Genomic DNA, 24,677 nt, shown 5'->3' on the forward strand with positions numbered 1-24,677 from the left:
GCCAGACTGTGGGGTCCCATTGCCCTTGAAGAGTGTCAGATATGGGGACTGCATCTGGGAGTGCGCTTGAGAGACTCAGAGCTAGAAACAGTGATCAGTCACTGCCCAGACCCAGCAGGGTTTAGAAGCACATGGGATTCAGCAGCTGGATCCAAACACAACAGTCTGGAACCCACCCTGGAGAGGCCAGAAGATGACATGAACTATAAAGATTCTCATTTTAAAGGCTGGTTTGCATGGTTATTAAAGACAATCCATCCTTTCAATTGCCACCCTCCTTTTACCACAGGATGCCATTATTTTCCTCTTATTTTATTCCAGATCCAATTTTCAGTGCATATTTTTGGCAGTTACAATGGCACCATCTCATTCTCTGTCCAGGAAGAGACAGGTGGAGTCAGTATCTCCCCTCTGGTGTGGGAAAGAACAGGGAACTGGAGCGACCACTGGTTTCTCATTACACTGCAAATGCCAGTGCTCCAGAACAAGTAAGAATGCCATTGGTTAACAAATTTGTTTGCTGGACTGTTGTGGAACATGGTTTGCATTCTTGACTTCTTCCAGTGCCTCCCCTACAGTCACATATACTGGGGTTTTGTAGGTATGGTTGTTGGAATACATCCTCTTAAATCATTGCTCTCCTGGATACAGACGTTCCTATCGCCACCTCATGGTGACATATAGAACTGCCCCGGTCCTTTTATAATACCAAAGAGGGGCAAAGAATAAAATAAGGAGGGGCCTGATCAAATGCCTATTGCAGTCAGCGGGATTCTTCCCGGTGATTTCAGTGAGCTTTGGATCAGGGCCTAGATTTACTGTCTGTTCAAGCTGAAATGTTGTTTTGCGTTGGCTGCATTAGCTAGGCTGCATTATGGAACACTGTGTTAACTTTACAGTTAGTTCTTATGACATGCAAAGTGTCGGGAAAAGGTAGGATTTTGACTGAGGGTGCGGTAAACAAAGTGATCCATAAAATGCTATTAATAAATTCTGGATTGTGTATGGCTGAATCAGTCACGTAGGTAAGTGAATAAATATCATTAGATCATTAGGACATAATTCATCTCTATCTGTTCTGTGGATTCAGCACATCATTCAAATTACCCCCATCTTTCTAACTGCTTGAATGAACTTTTGTGTGTCCATTGCTGTTTGAGATTAACTGAGAATGGATGCAAAATTAATATGTTAAGGAAAGGTCTGTTTTCTAAAATGAAAAATACCCAGATTTTCAAAAGGCCACACACATGCACATCTACTAATGCACACCCCCCAACTTAGCTCAGCACAACACCCAATGGGCGGCATGCACGTGTCAGTGATTTGCATGCTCATGGATGCTTGTGTGCAGCATCACTGTGTGCATGTGGATTGGAAACATCAAGTGTCTAAGACAGGCATGCACAATACTGCTTGTGTACATTCGTGTTCACCTTTTGTACAGATGGGGCTAATGTTTATTTGTTGTTCTATGGAGTCAAGTTTTAAAGTCTATAAAATCTCAAACCAAGTGTTTTTTTTTAATCAGACTTTCCTCATCCCCCTCTCAGCCTCAGTCAATTTCAAACCAGGAGGAATATATTGGCAGCTTATTGTTTTGTGCAGAGAGAGAGGTTTTAAATTTCACTTTTCTGTTTTTGAGTCTTCCTCAGCAGAGCCTCACCCAAATGACATTTCTGACAAAAAAAAGTTAGCTTCCATTTTAATTATTAAACAGTACAATGAAAGGAAATATCCCATTTAATATTTACAACAACTAACGACTTCGAAACATCATTGTCAAGAAAAAAGGGGACTCCATGTAACAGAGCTGGGCGCAAGGATCCAGATCCAAACCTTCCCAGAGTTCAAGTATCTAGGGGTTTGGCTCAACTTGAAATACAGACTAGTTACAAAGTTTACAAATGATCCAAACTCCAGTAAAATTCAGATCCAGGATTTTTGTTCAACCCCATCTCTAGTTTTTAATATAGGAGTCTCAGGTTTTCCAACCCTTAGACCATAGTGCACATCTTTGTCCCGACCTATACTTAAATATAGGGTGGATCCTCATGCTGGCAATATGCCTAATGCTTGGGAGTGATGTTGAGAAGCAGTATGGAACCTTGTCAGTTTGCAGCTCTTTAGTTCTGATCATGTAAAAGTTTATTAATGTAACCAATGAATTGATTTAGAATGAAACATCCTGCAAGGAACTCCTACTTGGCACTAATTGTTTGGAATCTCAGAAAGGAATTCCAAGGGCTGTCCAGATATAGTTAAGACATTGTGTATTCTGCAACAAGCAGATCCTAACTTCTGTGCCCAGGGTCCTTGGTTTCTGCACATGGCAGTGCTGAATTTTGAAATAAAATGGACACTCTGGGGGACATACATGGGAAAATGCTCAGAAAATGAGGGAGATATGGAATGATACATAATATTACACACAAAAAACCTCCTTAAACTAACGTTATTAAGATTGCAAAGTCAAGAACTCAAAAGTTAAGAAATGCCACAATTAAGGTTGCCTGTGCAAACTTAATTTGGCCACTTTGTGAGTATGCATTATGATATAGATTCATAGATACTAAGGTCAGAAGGGACCATTATGATCATCTAGTCTGACCTCCTGCACAACGCAGGCCACAGAATTTCACCCATCCGCTCCTGCAAATAATATTAAATAGTCTTTAATAACATGGTTACATGCTATTTTTCCACAGTACCCCTGCCTCATTTAGTGCACAGGATGGATGGTGCTCACTTAATGAGCAGCTATTCAATATGTTGTTTTATTCTCATTGTTCAATTTGTGGTGCCAGACTTTATTTACTGCACACCCGTCCAACCCTGCTCTGAAGACAGAATTATTAACTAACTTACGCATTTCTGTGGCACTCATCACTGTAGTATCTGAGGGCTTCACAAACATTAATTTATCTTCACAACACCCTGTGAGGTGAGGAGATGGTATTATCCCCATTTCACAGACAAGGCACAGAGAGATTAAGGTCAAAATTATCCACTAATTTTCAGTGCCAAATCTGAGATGCCCATGGCCTGGTTTTTCAAGTACATGGCATTATTAAAGCACTTTAGATATTAAAAGCACAGTTCCCAAGGACTTCATTTGCAATTATTAGTGCTCAGCACGTCTGCAAATCAGACCGTGGGTATATCAAGTCAATAACCCAGATGAGGACCACACAATTATTGACCATATGTGAAAAGTTTGGTTCAAGTGACTTGCCCAACATCACATAGGGAAGCCTGTGGCATAGGCAGGGGTAGAATCCAATTCTCCAGAGCAGTATTCAACTGCCTTACCCATGAGATCATCCTTTCTCTTCCTGCAATTCCCTTGCTTCATTCACTACACCCCTTCCAACAAAGACATCAGGTGTCCTACAGACAATGGCCTCCTTTACTACACAACCTTGATTCATCCCCAGTATACAGTCCATCCTGTGCACAGATAAGGCAGGGATCCTGTCGAAATTATAGTATGTAAGCATGTAATTAGAGTGTTTGTAACACAAAAGGGGGACAAATTAAGGTTGCCCAGGCGATGCGTTAATTCTGTCTTTTCCTTAATTTTGAGTATTTGACTTTGCAACCTTGTTAATGTTGTTTAAGATAGTGTCTCGTGTGTAATTACTAGGTTTTTAAAAAAGCAAACTGAAAAAACAGATATTCCATCATGTGGCATCATACTGACATCCACAAGGGTCATCAGCAAGGTTGGAACCTTTATATCCACTGCACAGACCTCTGCTACTTAAACTAAGGGAATAACTGAAAACAGAAGTAGGTTGTCATCCTCTGTGTGGACCACACTAGTAGGGGATAGGAAATGTTACTAGTGGGTTTCAAATATATTTGCTGACAACAGAGCTATGGTAAGACTCAGGAATCTTAGGTTCCATTCCAGGCTCTGGAGGGGAATGTGCTGTAGTGGACAATGACCTTTTTGCCTGTTTCCCCCCCAAGCCTGACTCCTTCTGCCCCATCCCCTACAATCTGTCCCTGTCCCATTCCTTTTTCTCCCATACTCTTGGCTCCTCATCCCAGTTCCATTCTCTTCACTTCCACTCCCCAGGTTTCTCTCCCAGTCTCATCCTCCAATATCAGTGTTCCCCTGGCTCCTTATCCCACTCTCTTTCCTCAACTAGGCCCAGTTCTCCCACAACATGCTAGGTTCTTAGAATCACAGGACTGGAAGGGACCTCGAGAGGTCATCTAGTCCAGTCCCCTGCACTCAAAGCAGGACTAAGCATTATCTAGACCATCCCTGACAGGTATTTGTCCAACCTGCTCCTAAAAATCCCCATTGATGGAGATTCCACAATCTCCCTAGGCAATTTATTCCAGTGCTTAACCACCCTGACAGCTAGGAAGTTTCTTCTAATGTCCAACCTAAACCTCCCTTGCTGCAATTTAAGGCCATTGCTTCTTGTCCTATCCTCAGAGGTTAAGAAAAATGATTTTTCTCCCTCCTGCTTGTAACAACCTTTTACGTACTTGAAGACTGTTACAGAATTCCACAGCAAGGATCCTTTGAGGCACAACAATACTGGATCCTGCATTAAAGTGGAAAGATGGCAGCAGCCAAAAATGCATCAAAAAGGAATTCACAGACAGATCTACTTCCCTGCCCCACTAGTTCTCAGTCTAACTCTCACTGTCCAACCAGCCCCAGTCTCCCACCCCCAGCTCCTTGGTCGATCTCAGTCCTCTCTCACTGGCTTCTAATCCACTCTGAACCCCCAGTTTCCCTTCCTGGCTTTCAGTCCTAGTCTCCTTGCCCGCCCCGTCCTAGTTTCTCCTACATCCCAACTCCCAGTTTCCCTCTCCCTCCATGTCAGCCTCCAGCCCCAGTCTCTCCCACCCCAAGTTCCATATCCCAATCTACTCCCTTCACCCCACAGATCTGTATGTTGTTCCCCCTGTATTTGAATCAGGCCATTTCCTCATCCATCCTCTTATTTGCATGTATAGCACAGGAAAGACAGACTCCTGCTGTTAGCTGAGGTGCCTGGACCTGGCTCAACCCATAGAAGCTCATAGCAGCAATTACAGGGAACAGCCTGCTCATCCACGGGCTGTTGCATGCCAAATATAGATGAAATCTTTGGAGATTTTTGCTGTTAAACTCTAAGAAGTTTCTACTGACCACATGCAAATTGCAGTTTTTGAAACCTTATAACTTGGCCAAATTTGAGCAGATTTTCACAGGGATGGCAAAAGGCAAATCCTTGATACAAAGGCCACTCTCCTGCCAAATTTCAAGTCCTTGCTCCAAAGCATGGGGGTTCTGGAGGGTGTCTTCAGAACTTTTTAACACGGGCAAGGCAATGTATTTTTCCTCAGCCTCATTCTCAGAAATGGTGGAGCCGTTTTGGCTGAAGTTTAATAATAATGATATCAAAAATAATAATGATCAATGATCAGCCTGAGGCAGACACCCTGCGTGAAAAATTTCAGCCCAAATGGCTAAAATTTGGTAAAGTTATAAACAACTAAAAGCAGGGGCTTCTAATGGGAAGAATCAGGCAACCTTAATAATAAGTGGTGCTACCAGCCCCATCTATAACAACATGACAGGTAGTGTTGTTCATTGTAATTAAATAGAAATCTCTGTCTTTGAATTGCTTTTTGATGCATTTCTGGCTGCTGCCATCTTTCCACTTTAATGCAGGATCCAGTATTGTTGTGTTTCAAAGGGTCCTTGCTGTGGAATTCTGGGCCAAAGTGCCATGCCCCTTCTGTCTTCTTCAGGGAGACCTCTAACCTCCTCCTTCTGCTGTTGGGTAGAGTTCCTGGCTCCCAGGAGGGGGAATACCCATGGGCATGGGTAGAATAGGAGAAGACAGGAAACAGGAAGGAGCAGTGTGAACTTAGACCCAGATAATCAAGCCTGTGAGGACTGAAAGCAGGTAAAAAGGCAGAAGCTGGTGGAGGCCAGAAGGAAGGAGTACTAGGTAGTTGAGGGCAGGCTATGTGGAGCGTAGTTCTTGGTAAGTTCAGCTTCCTAGTTGATTATTTCTTACCTTGAATGGGGAGAGGAGAATGACAGCCTAGAAGGTTCAGTGCTCAATGTCTTGATCAGAAGCTTCACTATCTATAAAACTCCTTCTGGTTCTCGTAACTACGCTGCACACCCACTAAAACCAGATAGAAATCCCCGTTCTGAGGGGAGAGATGGCGAGGCAGAAAACAAGAGAGGCAGGCAAGGAGCCCAAAAAGTCTTTGATTGCAGTAGTCAGCAAAACTGCCCCAGTAAGCAGGAACAGTGTGTTTACAAGGAGGGTTTCTGCAGCAACTGGCTCAAATAGCAAATTCCTCTGCGGATTCTCTGGCTCCAGGGCTGTGAAATTTGACAGGGCCCTGAATTTATAGTACACTGATGCTGAACCAGCAAATGTTCTTCCTGTATGGGTCCAGCTCCTGTAGTTGTGAATTTTTTCACTTAAACATAATGGACCAGCTCCTCAGCTAGTATAAAGCAGGGTAGACCTAAGGATTTCAGTGGAGCTACACCACATTACATCATCTGTGATCTGGGCCAATGTTTGGCAGGTATATATATTTTAATTGCCTCTCATTTAGAACAAGACTGTTCCCAAACTGTACAGTGAATATATTTAAACAGCATACTCTGCATGTCAGTGCTCCATCTCCCATAAATCATGATGGAGTTTCACCAGTGGCAGTAACTGAGGTTCTCCCCATGTGTTTTAAATGAGATCCAAATGTATTTAGATGTCAGACATCTATTTATTTATGATGGTAAATCAAAAACAGTTCACCTTCATCCATTAGGAAGGGACCCCACAGCATATTTTTCCCTCTACTGAATTCAGAGTGTGTGACGTGATGTCTTCATGCACACATTGTCTTCCTGGCACCCGCCTAGCTAAGCTAGTTAACGTATGACTCCTGCTGAGCAAGCCTAAGAAGGGTAAGACAACAGCAAAGTGAACATGCTGGGGAGCTACTGCTAAACTTCTCAGGAGCCAGTCCCTCATCTGGTGTACATTGGTGTAGCTCTTTTGATTAACCTCTGTGACAGGGTCAGGCCAGATGGCTACAGGAGAGTGATAGAAGGCAGCTATATTAGCCCCAGGTTAAGTAGGTCCCTTTTCCCTGGATAAGGTAACAGGGAAGGTTCCAGAACAATCAGGAACTTTCTGGAAACAATTAAGGCAGACAGGCTGATTAGAACACCTGCAGCCAATCAAGAAGCTGCTAGAATCAATTAAGGAAGGCTAATCAGGGCACCTGGCTTTGAAAAGGAGCTCACTTCAGTTTGTAATGCACGTGCAAGGAGCTTGGAGCAAGAGGCGCAAGAAGCTGAGAGTGAGAAGGCATGCTATTGGAAGACTGAGAAGCATAAGTGTTATCAGACATCAGGAGGAAGGTCCTGTGGACAGAATAAAGAAGGTGTTGGGAGGAGGCCATGGGGAAGTAGCCCAGGGAGTTGTAGCTGTCACACAGCTGTTACAGGAGCCACTGTAGACAGCTGCAATCCACAGGGCCCTGGGCTGGAACCCAGAGTAGAGGGTGGACCCAGGTTCCCCCCATCCCTCCATTCCCCCAACTCCCTACTTGATACCGGAGGAGTTGACCTGGACTCTGGGTTCCACCAGAGGGGAAGGTCTCTGGCCTGTTCCCCGATCCACTAGGTGGATCAGCAGAGTCTGCGGGGATTATTCTTCCTTTTCCCCATGCTGGCCAGTGAGGAGGCTAACTGAGTGAACGGCAGATTCGAGCCACGAAAGTGGCCAAACTGAGGGCTGCCATGAACCTCTGAGGTGAGCAAATCTGCCAATAAGCACAGGACCCACCAAGGCAGAGGAAGAACTTTGTCACACCTCATTTACACCATCTGAGGATCTGGCCCAGGGTTTGTCTCTTGTTTTGTAAATACTGGGGAAATCATTGGGGTTTTGGGTTTAATTTTTGCCTTTTGTGCATGGATATTTTCCTTTTGTCTTGTGGTGACTGAAATGGGGCAGTTTACTTGTCCCCTTCCCTCACCCCTCTTTCTCTCACTCTTGGTCTGTAGGTTGCATACTGCTTAGCATCCCATGAACTGTTGCATTCCCCTGAAGAAATACTCTGACTCAATGTTATCATTATGGGGTGGCTGTTTTGGGAGTTTGTTTCTCTCTTTCACTCTCTGTCTCTAAAAGCTTTCTCTTGTTCCAAAGGTTTCACCTGCAGCTTTTAGCAACCTGGGGTTGGAATTCCCAAGCTGACATTGCAATGGACAATATTACTTTTGGAGTGGGCTGCTTCCCTGTTGGTGAGTCACAAAGCATTCTGAGCCTCTCAGATAATTTATATAGGATAATCAGCATACCAATGATCCAGGCCTTGCAAGTTATGGTCTCCCTGCAGAGGGGACTCGGATTATATGTGCTACATCTTATCGTGCTGTAGTATTTGGACATAGTGACTCTCAGCTCCTTCCCTGCAGAAGATTTCCTTCATTTACACAATTTTCCAGTGTATCTCTGCCTTCTTAATGCTCTTTCTTTTCCGTAACCTGCAGTATCCCAGATCACATATTTTGGGACCTTTGCCCATCTTGACTGGAAGCACTGGCCTTGCAATTAGCTCAAAGGTAGAAAGATCATATTGCACTGTTCTTTAGTGACCCCTTCTGACCTACCTGCTCTGGAAATTGATAGACTTCAAAGTCACATTTAGTCTGAATCAACTAGTGGAAAGGTCACCGTAATGTATCGCCTTTGAGTGTGAGGGTAGGAAAATAACAGAACCTTGAGAAATCATTTCCTCCCCCTAGTACCAATGCTTTCTCTCTTTGATAAAAAGGGCTAAGATTATGACTACCGATACAATGAGTTTACTCCTCCCGGCTAGGAGAGGCTTCACATGTCACTGGTGGATGGGTAGTATGCAAGCAATCAAGCAAGGAAAACCACAAATACCTGTAACTTGTTACAATGTATTCTACCTAGAAATCCAACCAGGTGCCTGGAAACACAGGAAGCCACCCCCATTGGCCTCAGGAATGAAGTAGGCCCTAAGTGCCAGTGGACTCTGGTGGGGCTCACACGTTAGGATGTTGGTTAAAGTGCGCAGAGGGGTTAATTTGCAGCCTGCAGAGCAGATATGTGGAAGGAGGGCAAGGAAGCACTTGCTCTAGCACTTGGAAACATCAGCAGCTGACTTTAGTTTTTAAACACTGAAAAAACTAGCATCTCTGTGAAAGAAACAGAACATAAGGAAAATACATAGTTCTTTTTCCAAACCCTGGCTGGCATCCTAAGGAAAATGTGATAACCGTGTCTCAACCTGCTCCCTATTTGTGCACAGCACAAAATCACCAAGGAGTCTATTGTCATTCCACACAATTGCCTGTCTCTCTGCCCAGGAGGGCTTCGGGCCTGCGGGATCAGAGGTGGTTGAGTTTGCGACTGAGGTGTGTTAGCGGAACTATGCAAGGGAAGTATACGCAGCATCTGCCCACACTGTGCCTGGCTCAAGTCAGTGCTATCAGTCCTCTTCTTTGTGCTTCGCGGAGCATGACTTTCTGAAGGGCTGAGCACTTAGACCTCCAATTTGAAATCAACAGGACCTGCAGGTGCTCATCAGCTCTGCAAGTGAGGCCATACATCTACTCCAACATTTCTGCATTGCTAACTGCTGAAGGTACGTGGGTGTAGACTGGATTTGGGGTTTGGTCTGTAAACATTTCTCTGGTGTCTTTGGAATATAATTGAAGAAGAGATGAAGGTTTTCTAAAGGTGCCATCTCATTTCCTGTCTCAATGTGAGATGTGGAGGGGACGCAGATCTAGCCTCTCTTCTCATTCTTCTGCAAAAAGATGATGTTGGGAGCTAAAAGCACGGGTATGTTAAACATGTAGGCCCAGATGTTCAGCTGGCATAAATCAGTATTGATTTGAATGGAGCTACAGCCATTTATACCTGCAGAGGATCTAGCCTGGAAGGCACAATTCATGCAGTGGAAGGACAGAGTGAAGAAACTGTGTTTCTTACAAGACTCGGGTTTACCACTGTTCTTTGAATCCTCATTGTGAGTTGACATTTTCTTGCCTTTGAAAACAGCCTTCTATTCATCTTCTCATCCCTTTAATTCAGTTAGGTCACGGAGAAGCCCAGCAGCTCTGCTGTGTTTTCAGTAATGAAATTACTTCTCTCTGGCCAGGAGAGGCTTCACATGTCACAAATGAAGCCAATTAAGATCCAAGCAGAGAGAACTACATTCTTTGCAGAGGGAGGCAAGAAGGAAGCCTGGCAGCCTGGCAGGCAGGATTTGCTCCTTGTTAGGATGTAAATACTAATACCCAAATCCACAAAGATACTTAGGCACCTGAACGCCATATTAGGCACCTAAATCTTGGGTGGTGCCTAAATCTCAGTTTTAAGTTCCAGTGCAATCCACAAATCTCCCACCAAACCCTGTAGGTGCCCAAATGGGGGGAGGGATAGCTCAGTGGTTTGAGCATTGGCCTGCTAAACCCAGGGTTGTGAGTTCAATCCTTGAGGGGGCCATTTAGGGATCTGGGCCAAAAATTGGGGATTGGTCCTGCTTTGAGCAGGGGGTTGGACTAGATGACCTCCTGAGGTCTCTTCCAACCCTGATATTCTATGATTCTATGAAATGTTCTGGGTAAAAGTGCCCTCAGCAATTAAATTTCTGTCTCTGACCATGCACACTGCTGCCTCACTCCAGGAATCTGGATACCTATCTCCCACCTAGACCTCAGAGCAAATTGTGAACTGTGGGGAGAGAGAGGTTTGCTTGCCTTTCTTGCATGTGGAGCCCGATCCAGTAGGTGGCCCCTGAGTACCCCTCCTTTGAATTGGGTCTCATTCAAAATCCAGCCAGCTGCAGCAGTGCCTACCTTATGACTTTTAGAGCACTCGCATGGGATGTGGAAGACCTGGGTTCAATCCCCCCATCTCTGCCTGAGGGGGAGAAAGGATTTGAACAGGGATCTCCCACCTCTGAGGAGAGTGCTCTAACCACTGAGCAGTGCAGTATTCTGATGTGGGGCTCCTTGAGACTCTCCTGTTGCAGCTGTTCCGCTCTGACTAAATAATGGAAGTGATTAGGGCAGGGGGACTGGACTCAGGGACTCCCAAGTCTCCCCCTCCTGCCTGCCCCCCCACCATGATTGAAAGATAAGCACCTAATTCAGGCTTTGTAGAGTCCAGTGGTGTTCCCGTGATTTTCTACGCATCAGAAAGTTAGGTCTTGCAATGGTCAGTGTTGCAATGCCTAAATCCCTTTGTAACAGGGAGTAGCTGTATTACTGTAGCTGTAGTAGTATCTACAAAAACAACAAGGAGACTGGTGGCACCTTAAAGACTCCTTGTTGTTTTTGTAAATCCCTTTATGGATCCAGGCCTAATTTCCTCATTAGTTCCAGTCCTCTCTCTTCTACAGAATGCAGCACTGGCTTTAAAGGAATTGTCTCTGAGCGGAAGGGCTGGGAATGGCAGATGGGGCTTCAAAGCCCTCATCACTGAGCCCAAGAGGTTAGTGGGATTTGAAAAATAGATGGTCTATTTCTGTGGATACTGAGAGCAGCTCAAGGAACACCAGTAAGGATTAGCAACAAACAGATAAGCACAGAAATTTGGATATAAACGCTCCTGCTTCAGGGCATAAATCAACCTCTGAAACATGTAGTTCTGGGCACTGTTGGAGCCAGGATACTAGACGAGATGGACCTGGGGTCTGATTCAGTCTCACAATTTTTATGAGAGAGGGAGAAGTTATCGTAAAGGGAAAGGGGACACTGTCCTGGCTGACTAGCTAGAGCAGTGGTTTTCAAACTTTTTTTCTGGCAACCCAGTTGAAGAAAATTGATGTCCATGACCCAATGGAGCTGGGGATGAGGGGTTTTGGGTGTGGGAGGGGTTCAGGGCTGCAACAGAGGGTTGGGATACAGGGGTGAGGGCTGTGGAGTGGGGCCGGGGGTGAGGGGTTTGGGGGGGCTCAGGGCTGGGACAGTGGGTTGGGGTACAGGAGGAGGTCAGGGCTCTGGGCTGGGGGTGCAGGCTGTGGGGTGGGGCTGGGGATGAGGGGTTTGGGGTGCAGGAAGGGCTCCAGGCTTGTGGGGACTCAGGGCTGGGGTAGGGGGTTGGGGCACAGGCTTACCTCAAGTGGCTCCCAGTCAGTGACAGCGGAGGTGCTAAGGCAGGCTTCCTGCCTGTCCTGTCACTGCGGACTGCACTGCGCCCTGGAAGTGGCCAGCAGCTGGTCTGGCTCTTAGGCAGAAGTGTGCAAGCAGCTCTGCACGGCTCTTGCCTGAAGGCACCGCCCCCACAGCTCCCATTGGCCAGGAGCCGGTGCTCAGGGCAGGGGCAGTGCGCAGTGCCCCGTGGTCTATCCCGCCTAGGAGCCGGACCTGCTTCTGGAGGCGCAGCACAGTGTCTGAACAAGTAGGGACTAGCCTGCCTTAACTGGGCAGCACCGCTGATGGGACTTTTAACGGCCCAGTCGGCGGTGCTGACCAGAGCCGCCATGACCCAGTGCCTTACATTCTGTGACCCAGCACTGGGTCGCGACCTGCAGTTTGAAAACCACTGGGCTAGAAGGCCAGATATTCAAAGGTGTCTAGGCACCTACTGGGATTACCAAAAGCACCTAAGCAGGTTAGGCACCCAGCTCCCATTGAAATCAATATCTGCATAGTTAGATGCCTGAATACCTTTGAAAATTTCATATTGCAACATGCTTAAAAGAATGTATCTTGAGCAGTCACTGCCCTCTTGAGTGCTTAGAGGCTCTCTGCTTTTTCTCTCTTACCATGCATCGCTCTGAGCTTCGCTGTATCTTGTTCTTATTAAGATTGCAGTCTCTGATGTGTGAAAGCAGACTCTGAGTTGGCTTGGCCTGCAGGATTAGATTTAATGCTGGACCTTACTTGTGCTTTTGTAAAAGATTTGTTTTTATCATGGCCGGTCTGTCCCGGGGAGCTCTGTATGGCAGGTGTTCAGTTCCTGATTTCCAGGCTCCCACTCACCATGCTGGCACTGGGGTGGGGATGGGAGACAGTGACTGTGGAGGCACCATGCTTGGCTCTTGAGATGGACAGAAGGGAATGCAATGATTTGACTGATTTAGTACCAGCATTCACTGGAAATTTAATGGATCAGCAAAGGGGGTGTTGGGGAGCTGATTCTACTTCCTGATTCTCTGCCGCTGCTGCAATACAGGTTAGAGAGGCTTGGCGGTTACTTCATTTTGCACTGGCTGGGATCCCTAAGGGACCATACACCATTTGGGCCACTATCTCTCCCCATTACCAACACCACATTTGCAGCAGGGGCTGTGAGAAAAGAGGTGTAAGAGAGAGCCACTTCATCTCTGTGCCTCCAGAAGACTCCCACGGTCTGCGGGGATTCCCAACAGGAGACCTGCCCCCAGGGCTGCAGTGTGGGGTCTCTACGTAAAAGAATAAATGGACACAAATCAGATGTCAAGAATTATAACATTCATAAACCAGTCGGAGAACACTTCAATCTCCCTGGTCACTCGATTTCTGATCTCAAAGTGAGTATCCTTCAACAAAAAAACGTCAAAAACAGACTCCAAAGAGAGACTGCTGAATTGGAATTAATTTGCAAATTGGATACAATTAACTTAGGCTTGAATAGAGACTGGGAGTGGTTGAGTCATTATACTAAGTGAAACTATTTCCCCTTGTTTATTCCTCCCCCCCCCCCCCTCCCCCGTTCCTCAGACATTCTTGTTAACTTCTGGAAATGTGCTGGAAATGGCCCACCTTGATTATCACTTCAAAAGGTTTTCTTTCCCTCCACTCCACTCTCCTGCTGGTAATAGCTCATCTTAAGTGATCACTCTCCTTACAATATATTTTTTTTTCATGGTCTCTGTGTATATATAAAATCTCCAGAGAGCCCATTGCTCTGCAGATTTCTCCAACATACATATACCCCAAAGTGTCATCTAGCAACTCATGATCAGAGGCCTTCCCCGTTCCATATGCTTATAAACCCCACACACACACACACACACAGAGTAGGGGACCAGACAGAAGATGGAATAGACTGAAACACAGAACTTTGGAGCTTGCACCTTCCTGTATATAGAACATACCCTCCTATGCATTCATTTCTCTGCAGTCTATAAAATGCTGGCATTCTAAGCGGTAGCAATAATTGATGGGAGCAGCCTGATGCTCAATGAGGCTAATGGATGCAGTTCTTGGTCTGGCAAGCATGAAGGAGACAGAAGGTTTGGAAAAGGAGGATAGGGTGTTTGAATGGAAACGAAGAATTCCCCTAGGACATGCTGTTAGGATGCTACCTTGCTAAAAATCCAGCCAGAGACACAGACTGAGGCTTTGTTATGGGGACTGATTTACATTCCTTCGCTCTGGCTAAAGTGCTTGAGTTTATTGTACATCTCTGGATGCTAGACGCTATGCTGGAAAAATGGTCTTGACCTTCTGGATTCATAATTAATTTAACTCAGGCCCTCAGAGACCAAGAGCCTCTTTCTGTCTGACCTTCCAGTCTTTTTACTTGGGTTCTTTTGGTCTTTAATCCCCATAGTTTGTTTAGGTTAATTTCAGTTTTTGTTACAGCTGTTAGTTTGACACCTCTGTCAGGTGAAGTCCTCTGTCTATCCACAGAACAGATAAATTATGGAAAGAGTCAATACAACACTCTCCTTCACTGTCACCTATTAGTGTGCTTCAAGTCAGACCTGCAGAGAATACCCCTAAGGGAGAGGTCAGTTCAGTTTTCATGGCTCAGTTTGGTAATTGGCCTCTGCTGAGACTGCTGATGAGGGTGTTAATTAATGATAAATGTAGTGGTGGCTTTTTGAAGGGATAACTGTCCAGCTGGAAATGAATGAGCTCAGTTTGTGTTGGCCACTGAACAGGCATTAGATGGTGTGATGAGGTGTACAAACCTCAGACTGGAAAGAAGGGGTTAAAGAACTGCTCTGGGCCCAGTTGGCTTCACCCTGCCACACCTGTAAAACATGCATGGAGTGGTGTGTACAATATCTGATCAATGCTGTTTGTGACTGTTTCGATGTTGAGTCATCTCTCCCTGTTTTCTCTCCACAAGCAAAATTTGTAAAAACATGGCTACCTTGCCACTTTATGAAATCTGGAACTTGCAAAATCATAAAAGAATGAAAATGCAAATTAGAAGGGCATTTCACAAGCTGATCTGCACGCACACAAAAACTGGGAATCAACATTTCTCAGAAAACAAAATTTTGAGAACTTGGAAACTTTGTCAAATGAATTAGCAAAAAATGTATTCTGAAATTTCATGAACGTTTTTGCACCACCATTAGTAGTCTATTAATGTTCAGTCATTACTGAGCTGATTAAAAGCAGGATGTCCATTATCAATATATAATATTCCATTGTCGATTCTCCTGGGTCATGCAGTCTCTGAATATTCTTTGTTAATCATAGTCAAGTTTATGGTTAATATTCTTGTTTACTGCATGTAAATGCAAACTAAGGCCCTTTTCCTGCTGTTGGCTAAATGGGGGTAGAGCCCTGTATCCATGCAGAGTCCCTTTTACTTCAGTGTGGCTTCATGCGGCAGCAGGCAGGTCCCTGTGCCTGAGCAAAGCCAAGGATCAGGACCCAAATGATTTGTAAGGATAATTGAAAACAGAAGTTCTTTAAAGTACTAAATTTCCTTTCTCCCTGTCTCTTTCTCTGGCTTCCTTTTCTCTCTCTCTCTCTCTCTCTCCTCTTCTTTTCCATTCATTCTATGACACACATGCACATCACATACACATGACAGAACTCTGTTCCTTTTGCTCCAGTAGTCCATGTGGCATAAGGGACACCATAGTTACTTCTCTGCTGCCTTGCAAAGGGGACTTTTTTATTTTAATAAAATGATTGTGCCTGATTTATCTGCAGTTTGGTTGAAATTCTCTCTTTTTTGCCCCCATTTCTTTCTCATCCATCCCACGCACGGTGACAGGAAGAAGACAAAGCCATTCTGCTGGAAAGCACCAATACCCACGGGAAATCAGTATCATGGATGAGAATCTCTTGAACCCATTGGAAGAGCCCTCCCTTTCAGGTAGATAGCTCCATACTGAAGCCCTGACTCCTGAGTTCAATAGACGGTCCTGGATCAAGTTCCTGCCTTACAGATAGAAATTCCCATAGTTAATTAGTGGATCTTTGTGTCTCAGGCAGATGGTCCCATACTTGAGCTCTGTCTCTCACTCATGTAGACATTTCCATACTGGAGCCTGGTATCTGGTAAATAGTCCTTGCAACAGCCCATCCTTACTACTTTATCCAGACTCCTGAATCTGGAAAACTGGGCCAGAAATTCCACAATGGCCATTGCTGAGTTTTTTCAAGTTATTTTTCTGACACCAACCAGAGCATGGAAGCACAGAAGAAACAACAAAAAGTCTGGATCAGCTCTTATTTTAATCTAACTAGTGGACTCCTCATTTCTAGTCAATGCATACCCAGATAGAGGTTAAATAATCATATGGTTAAACACAAAGGACCTGAATAAGTCCCGATCACATCCTGTGAGGTTCTGAACACAACCAATTTCCAACAGCTTCAATGGGAGTTGAAGGAGCTCAGCACCTTTCAGGAGATGATCAGCATCTTGTAATATTAGGCCCAAAGGAATAATCAGAATGACTTGGTATTTTCTGTGTAGCCATAAAAAATATGCAGACCACATGCCCTTTTTATAAAAATAGTATATACAAGAATTCCTATGGCGCTCGGACCATACCAGGGGCTCTTGCAAAGAATCCACGAACAGATGCAAACATTGCATCACACTCCTTTTTTAAAAAAAAATATATATTAGCGGGTTTTGAGCCCAGTCCTGTTCCAGTTGACGTTCAAAATAACTTCAATGGGAGCAGGATTGGACTTTTTACTTGGAAAAAGATTTTTATTAGCTACCCAATATTCTGCCTCCCTGCTCGCCTTTGGAATTAAACAGACATAAAGAGTCACTATCTTATATACAAGGCCCCTGTATTTCATAATTTGGTGATTCTGTTACCTACCCATTACCTCAGAATCGAACCTTTCGTCCTAAATAAAAATGTTGTGTTTAATGTTGCAATGAAAACCCGGAAAGCAAGAATCAAGTGAAAATCAATGCAGTGCTGTTTGCCTGAGTTTGCAAAAGCCTGGAATAATATTTCTGAAGGGTGGGAACTGCCCCATAGTTCCTTTTTCGACACATGTTTTTGTGGATTTCTTGGTTATTAAACTAGGAGATTCATGAACAAACAAATGTCACATCACACCCCATTCAATAATGTTAGTAGTATTTGTTTAGAAGCAAGACAATTATAAGCCAGTCAATGTTTCAGCAATATCTGCCTTCTGCCGGGTTTTAAAATCATCAAACACATTCACTTTGTCATACATATATGCATCAGGATTTTTATTAACATAGTTTTTGTGCATAATTATAACTATGTTAAAAGAACATTACGTTTTCAAAGTCAAGGACTCAAAAATTAAGAAATGTCAGAATTAAGGTTGCCTATGAAACCTTAATTCAGCCCCCTTGTGCATATGAATTATGATACAGTTTTTTATTACATGATCACATACTATTTTTTCCACAGGACTCCTGCCTCGTTCAGTGCACAGGATGGACAGTGCTCCTTTAATGAGCTGCTAGCCAATATTTTGTTTTATTGACTAAAACCACATTTACTCCACATTATTCAAACCTTGCGCTGAAGACAGAATTGTTAATTTCCTCGTGGGCTTTTCTGGGGCGTTCATCACTATGGTATCTGAGCGCTTCATAAATATCAATAAATTTAAATTTACCACACCCCACTGAGGTGAGGAGCAATTATCCCCATTTTACAGATGGGGAGCTGAGGCATAGGGAGGTTAAGGTCAAAAATATCCACTAATTTCAGGTGCCAAATTTGAGATAACTAGGATCTGATTTTTCAGAGTATTTAGGATTATACAACACTTCATAGGTTGAAAGTACAGCTCCCAATGACTAGGGTTGCAGCCGTGAGTGCCCAACATTTCTGCAAATCAGAACCCCCAGGTATATTGAATCAGGCACATACAAAATGAACACAAAATCCATCACTACCAAAAGCAAATACCATTCCAGGATGTACTCGCAGGAATGTTGAAAGCAAGACACGAGAAGTAATTCTGCAGCTCTACACAGCATTAATAAGGCCTCAGCTGGAGTACTGTGTCCAGTTCTGGGCACCACACTTCAGGAAAGATGTGGACAAATTGGAAAAAGTCCAGAAAAGAGCAACAAAAAATATTCAAAATCTAGAAAACATGACCTACAATGAAAGATTGAAAAAAATGGGTTTATTTCATCTGAACAGGAGAAGATTGAGGGGGACATGATAAGTCTTCAAATACATGAAAGATTGTCATAAAGGGGAAGGTGATACATTTTTCTCTTTATCCACTGAGGACAGGACATGGAGTAATGGCTTAAATTGAAGCAAGGGAGATTTAGGTTAGACATTAGGAAAAACTTCCTAACTGTCACAGTAGTTAAGCAGTGTAGCTAACAAATTACTTAGGGATGTTGTGGAATCTCTATTATAGGTTTTTAAGAACTGGTTAGGCAAACACCTGTCAGGGATGGTCTTAGATAATGCTTAGTCCTGCCTCAGTGCCGGGGACTGGACTAGTGAGGTCCCTTCCAGTCTTACAGTTCTATGATTCTATGCAACCATCCTTTCTCTTCTTGCAATCCCCTTCCTTATTCACTATATACCTTCTGACTTCTACAACAAATTAATCAGGGACCCTACAGCCAATAGGCTCCTTCACTATACAGCTCTGATTCATACCAAGAGCACCATTCATCCTGTGCTTTGCATGAGGCAGGGGTCCTGTGCAAAAACAAAACAAAACTGTATGCAATCAGGTAAGTAAAGATTGTATCATAATGCATATGCACAAGGGGGCTGAATTAAGGTTTTGCAGGCAACCTGAATAATTCAGGGATTTCCTAATTTCTGACACCTTGACTTTGCAACATTAATGTTCTTTTAACACAGCTTTTGTGTGTAGTCATAACTATGTTAAGGAAAACTTTGATGTATATACGTATGACAGAATAAATGTGTGTGATGGTTTAAAAACCCTGCACAAGGCAGATATTGCTAAAGCCGGGACTGGCTTATAGTTGTCTTGTATCTAAATTAACATCACCGAATGGTGTGATGTGAAATTTGTTTTTTCATGAATCTCCTAGGTTAGTCACCAAGGAATTTACAGAAACATGTATCAACAGGAACAGTTGCTGCATTTCAATGTCATTTGCCCTGTGATTGCGGAGGGGTTGTGTGGGTATTGTATCTGACTATGAAAGGGAGGCTGACATCTCTAGGCTCAACTCTCACTGTTTTTGTTGCAGGAAATGTGCCTGTTGTTCTTTGGTGGTTCACAACCTGTGGTGCCAGTGGCCCCCAAGGACCAACTCAAGCACAGTGCGACAGCGCCTATCACAACACCAACATCTCAGTGACTGTAGAGAAAGAGGGACCGCTCCGAGGGGTGCAAGTGTGGAGAGTGCCAGCAACAAACCGATACTTGTGAGTGTCAGTGTATGCCGGGGACCAGAAAGGCAGTCAGCTAGCAGCTCCCACTTACCATAGCATTTGTACACCCTTTAGTGCAGCAACATCTGTCGGGAGTGGCTGAGTGTGGGGTAAATGTGAGTACCTCAGAGCCAGCAGGAGTCACAGTGGAGAGCTACGGTTCAGGAACAATGTAAGTGAGGAGTTATTGGGAGGAGTGAAGTAGCACTGATAGTGAGGAGCTCAGGACTGGAACGGCCTCGAGGCTGTGGGACTGTAGGGGTGCTGTCTGTGGGGAGCTCACTTTGGGGCTGTGATGGTTTTAGAGAACTGGCTGCAGGGAGCTCAGGAACGGAGTCACTTTGGGGTTGTGACCGTGCAGGAGCATTGGCATGGGAAGCTCATGGCTCGAGTTGCTTTGGGGCTGTGGATGTGGGGTTTCTGTCTCTCTAACTGCTTCCTTTCTTTTTCAGGATATCTGCATATGGAGCAGCCGGAGGGAAAGGAGCCAAGAACCACAAGAAGAGATCGCATGGGGTCTTCATCTCCGCCACCTTCCAGCTGGAGAAAGATGAGCTCCTCTACATCTTGGTGGGGCAGCAGGGGGAGGATGCCTGCCCAGGGGTGAGGGACACACACACACACACACACACTTGTCACTGGGCACAACCACATTACAAATAAGCTGCAGACCCCCTCAGTGAGTGGGTTTAGAGTTTGGCTGTACTGGTGATGAAGGGCAGGAATCCCAGACCTGAGCGAGTAAAACCCAGAAAGGAATTGGGAGGAACCAATGAGCTGAGCTAAAAAGAATCTTCTGAAAACAAAAACAAGGAAATCTGAAATGAAGAGTGTACTCCAAAAGCACAAGCATAAAAGTCTGCTTTTAAATCCTGGTGTTCAAAATAGAAAGCTGCCCCTTTCACTTGCTTTAACAGGGCAGTCACAGCCAACTGCTAGGTCTGAGCTGCATGTTCCTGGTCACAAACAGCATTTCTTCACAGTAGGGATTTTAACAGGCCTGCCAGGATTTGAGATCATTACTTGTGAGTGCCTCGAGGCCCCTGTTGGGATCACAGCCCCATTGTGTTAGGCACATATAGTAAGAAGTGGTCCCAGCCCTGAAGAGCTTACAATCTTATGGCTGGATTCTAAGCTTGTTAAAGTTAATGGGGATCTTTCCATTGACACCAATGGCCTCTGCAAACACAAAGAAACACAGGAAAGAACAAACTCCAAAGATGTGTGTAGCTCAGTGTCCCCCAAAAAATCCAAGCTGAGAAACAATTTTTCTGTATTTTCTCTGTGTCGTCTAGTGTTTTGTGCAGGGAATGGGGAGCTAGGACTGCTGGGTTTTATTCCCAGCCTTGCCACTGACTCATTGTTCAACCTTGTGCAAATCAAGTCATCTCTCTGTTCTTGCATTTCCTCATCAGAACAATGAGTACAAATAACACTAACCTATCGAATAGCAGTATTCTGAGAATTAATTAGAAAGCATTTTAAGTTCCTGGAATGTAAGGAGCTCTAGGGGTGCAATGTATTAGCATTTGTTATGAATAATAAAACTAATATGGGCTCATTGCCTTTTCCTGATTCTGCTGTGAACCTTTCTTATGTCACTTGCACATGGGAGGTGTGTTCCCAGCTCAGGAGAAGCTTGTGAGGGGCCAAGGGACAGGTCACTTACCAAGCTAGTGGTCCATCCACAAGGAGAACACATACTATGTGTACAGATCTATGCATGCAGACTAGACTGTGTTGATCTCTAACTGCATCTGTTGTCTCCTTCAGGGGAATGTTCAGACCCAGAAGATTTGCCTGGGGGAGTCATCTCTCATTGAAGAAGATTACAAACTCAAAAAGGATCTGAAGGACTGGGCTGGAGGAGGGGGTGGGGGTGGAGGAGCCACCTTCATCTTTAGAGTAAGTCTTCCCTCTTTCTAGTCCCCTTCTGGACAGTGTCCAGCAGAAGAGCTAGCTTTCACTAGTGATCATGTGATACGATGCTATCTGCTGTTTCAGGAAGTTGAAGGAAGGGAGAGAATGTTTTACAAAAACGCAAATTCCTCCTATCCTCATTCCCCCTCATTTCAATCACCTGCTAGCTACTGCCTCCTCGGCACTGTCAGCCCAAGCAACAATACCAGGACTGGAATTCAAACCAGGGTCTGCTGCTTAACACTGGTACTGGTCCAGCCTCGACAACTCGTGTTTAATTGGACCTGCCTTAGATACTTGTCACAGTTGGCAGACTGCTCTGAATAATGATGTCAGGAGACAATCTGTAGCATTACTCTGGGCTATGGCCAGTATTGTATGAGCTGCTTTTATGCTTACTGATGCAATGAGTTAGGTGAGTTCTCTCATCTGAGAGGTTGAAGGGTTTTCTGGTATCTGATGGTTTTGAGCCTGCTGCACCTTTCAGCTGTCCTGTGTACTGAATTGTATTTGTCCTTGAGCAGCCGAGGGATGGGGTTTTCGAACCGTTGCTCATCGCTGCAGGAGGAGGGGGAAAGGCATACCTGAGAGATCAGGACAGCTCCCTGGATGATGTGCCCCTGGAGCAATTTGAGAACACCACAGCAGTTCCTGGAGTCAATGGGAGAACTGGGGCAGCAGGTGAGGCCCTGTAGCAATACAAGGTCTGGATTTAATGGCTGAACACACAAAACTGGCCTGCAGACATTAAGCAACACAAATCCTTTTGATTCATATTAACTTTTCTGTGGGAGTAACCCACTGAGACATGAATGGTTCTTCCTCAAGTGCTTGCATATATCCGTTACCCTGTAGATATGTGCATGTCCTGTGCACTGGTGCCAGGCAGTTTTCCCTAGCAGCACCCATGGGGTGGCCCCACCCATCTCCTAGCTCCTTGTGCTCCCAACAAGGGTATAAAATGTAGAACCACCTCCTTCAGTTCCCTCTGAAGGAAAGTCTATGAGTTTATGAGTAAGACACTCTGACCACAACCATAACAGCTGTTTCTTTGGCTATGACAAAAGAGACTTCTCTGATCACAGCACAACCATCCGTGTCGATACTGCTGATGCCGGAGGCTTAAGCCAGGGAGCCATGGCCCAGTCACTCTTTAAAGGGATGGACACCAGTACATGTAGTTAGCAAGTGCTTTTCACAGCTAGCTTAGCAACAGAGAATATAGACCCTGCACTGGGTTTTCATCGTGCAAGCTGCATTGATGGACATCCTCACTCCCTTGGCGAGGGGGTCAACTTAGCGAGGGGGGTCAACTGGCGAGGGGGTCAATGCAGGTACATCTTAGACAACCCATAAGAGAGATTTTCTCTCTCTTCACACACTTTCCCCCACTCCACTCTGCCCACACCCTGCTCACCTGCTTTTCTCTCTTTTTTTTTTTTCTGCAGGTGGAGGTGGTGGCTGGGAAGACACCACCCTGTTTCCTCAGACTGGGAAGTCCCTCCTGGAGGGTGGAGAGGGAGGCCAGGCCTGTCCCCAGTCACTAGCCAAACTCCAGTGGGCCACCTCAGGTGGTTTTGGTGGAGGAGGAGGAGCTTGTACATCTGGCGGGGGCGGTGGAGGCTACAAAGGTAGGTCTGTTTGCCCTATCGTTTAGGGGAATGGAGACTGTAGGTACTGGGAACATTGCTCTGGATCTGCAAGGATATTTAACCATCCTTTCGCCTGCCTTTGACCTGTCTAGAGGGAAAAGATGATTCATTCTGTTGAAAACTAACCTATTTGCACCAAATTGAACCACGGCATACTTTTGGATAGAAGGGCTCTGCCAGCCCTGATGGGTCTGGGATGAATGATTTCATTTTCCTCTTTGAGGACACGAGGTAAACACATTATCTCACTAGCAAGTCCCAGTGGAACTCCATACTTCAAGAGACCAATGCAAAGTAGGGACCCTGGCATCTCATGGCCACCACACCTTTGCTGTCATTCAGCACTTGCACATGATGGTGCCTCTTTTTGTCTAGGTGGGCATGTATCAGATGTTGATGATATCACAGCTGATGGGCAGGATGGTGTTTCCTTTGTGAATCCAGCTGGGGAGATCTTCCTGCATCCCCTGGCAGGTAAACCACACTTTTTCTATTCTCCCACCACCGTCTTTCCTCCCCTTTCCCTCCTGTCTCTCTTCTCTTTCCTTCTGTCCCTTTCTATAACCTCCACCCCTACATGTACTCCTATGATGCAGAACCTCAGGTAATGTAAATTGTCATAATTCCATTGCCTTCAGCTTACACTAGCTGAGCATTTTCCCCCTACAACTCTCTCCTAGGCTGAGAGGTGACACCAATCTTCGGGTACAGTTACATGTATTCAGTCCCGGCCTTCCCCATCCCCCTTCCCCATTGCACCTCAAGGTTAATCCAGAGGGGTCATGCTCTTGGGCGTGAATTTCAGTGCCAGTACTCATTCACTTCTCCTGGCACTCCTCAACTGGTTGACGTCTGGACTGTGTTATGTTGGGATGTGTGTTTTCTTAAGTCGGGAGACTAACATTACAGCTCCTGCATTTGCTCTCTACCTTTACATGGGAGAAGATAAATTAAACCCTTCTGTTCCGTCTGGTTCCTTCTCATTCAGCCATGGAGAGCCACGGGGAGGCGGAGATTCAGGTCTACCTGAACTGCAGCCACTGCCACTCGGGCAACTGCAAGCGGGACCTTGACACCAATCTGCCTGTCTGTATTTGTGAGATGGGAGCCGTGCTGGCCAGTGACAATGTCACCTGCATAGGTAATAGGTGGAGCTTTATACTCACAGAATTTCTTCTGTCTTCTTAGCATCTCCCCTCCTTCCAGCTTTCTCAAGGTAAAGATACTTGACTCATAAATGATATTGTTCCTCTCTGTTGCCTGCCATCAGAGATATTTCAAACTTTAAACAGTTAATCTTCCCAGCATCTCTGGGAGCTGGGTATTATATACGTTTTACAGGCAGGCAAACCGAGACCGAGGGACAGATTTTCAAAGACACTAAGACATAGGTAGGCACCTAGTGAGATTTTCAAAAGCACCTGAGCAAGTTAGGGGCCTAAATTCTATTCAAATCAGTGAGAATTAGGTGTCTGTCCTGGTTAGAAAATCTCACTTTTGAAAATC

The 24,677-nt window shown here is 45.0% G+C and overlaps 1 protein-coding gene across 1 annotated transcript in view; it reads left to right on the top strand.

Annotated features, from left to right (window-relative positions):
* The window catches only part of LTK (leukocyte receptor tyrosine kinase), a 167,924-nt gene that overhangs the window by 94,385 nt on the left and 48,862 nt on the right, over nucleotides 1-24,677 (top strand). The window contains exons 9-18 of the mRNA XM_048853213.2: nucleotides 322-488; nucleotides 8,199-8,293; nucleotides 15,981-16,082; nucleotides 19,416-19,593; nucleotides 20,052-20,202; nucleotides 21,373-21,504; nucleotides 22,044-22,200; nucleotides 22,968-23,150; nucleotides 23,547-23,645; nucleotides 24,160-24,312. Of these exons, the coding sequence (XP_048709170.1) occupies nucleotides 322-488; nucleotides 8,199-8,293; nucleotides 15,981-16,082; nucleotides 19,416-19,593; nucleotides 20,052-20,202; nucleotides 21,373-21,504; nucleotides 22,044-22,200; nucleotides 22,968-23,150; nucleotides 23,547-23,645; nucleotides 24,160-24,312 (1,417 nt within the window). The remainder of the gene's footprint in view (nucleotides 1-321; nucleotides 489-8,198; nucleotides 8,294-15,980; nucleotides 16,083-19,415; nucleotides 19,594-20,051; nucleotides 20,203-21,372; nucleotides 21,505-22,043; nucleotides 22,201-22,967; nucleotides 23,151-23,546; nucleotides 23,646-24,159; nucleotides 24,313-24,677) is intronic.

Source organism: Caretta caretta, chromosome 6 (assembly GCF_965140235.1).
Source record: "Caretta caretta isolate rCarCar2 chromosome 6, rCarCar1.hap1, whole genome shotgun sequence".
Lineage (NCBI taxonomy): Eukaryota > Metazoa > Chordata > Testudines > Cheloniidae > Caretta > Caretta caretta.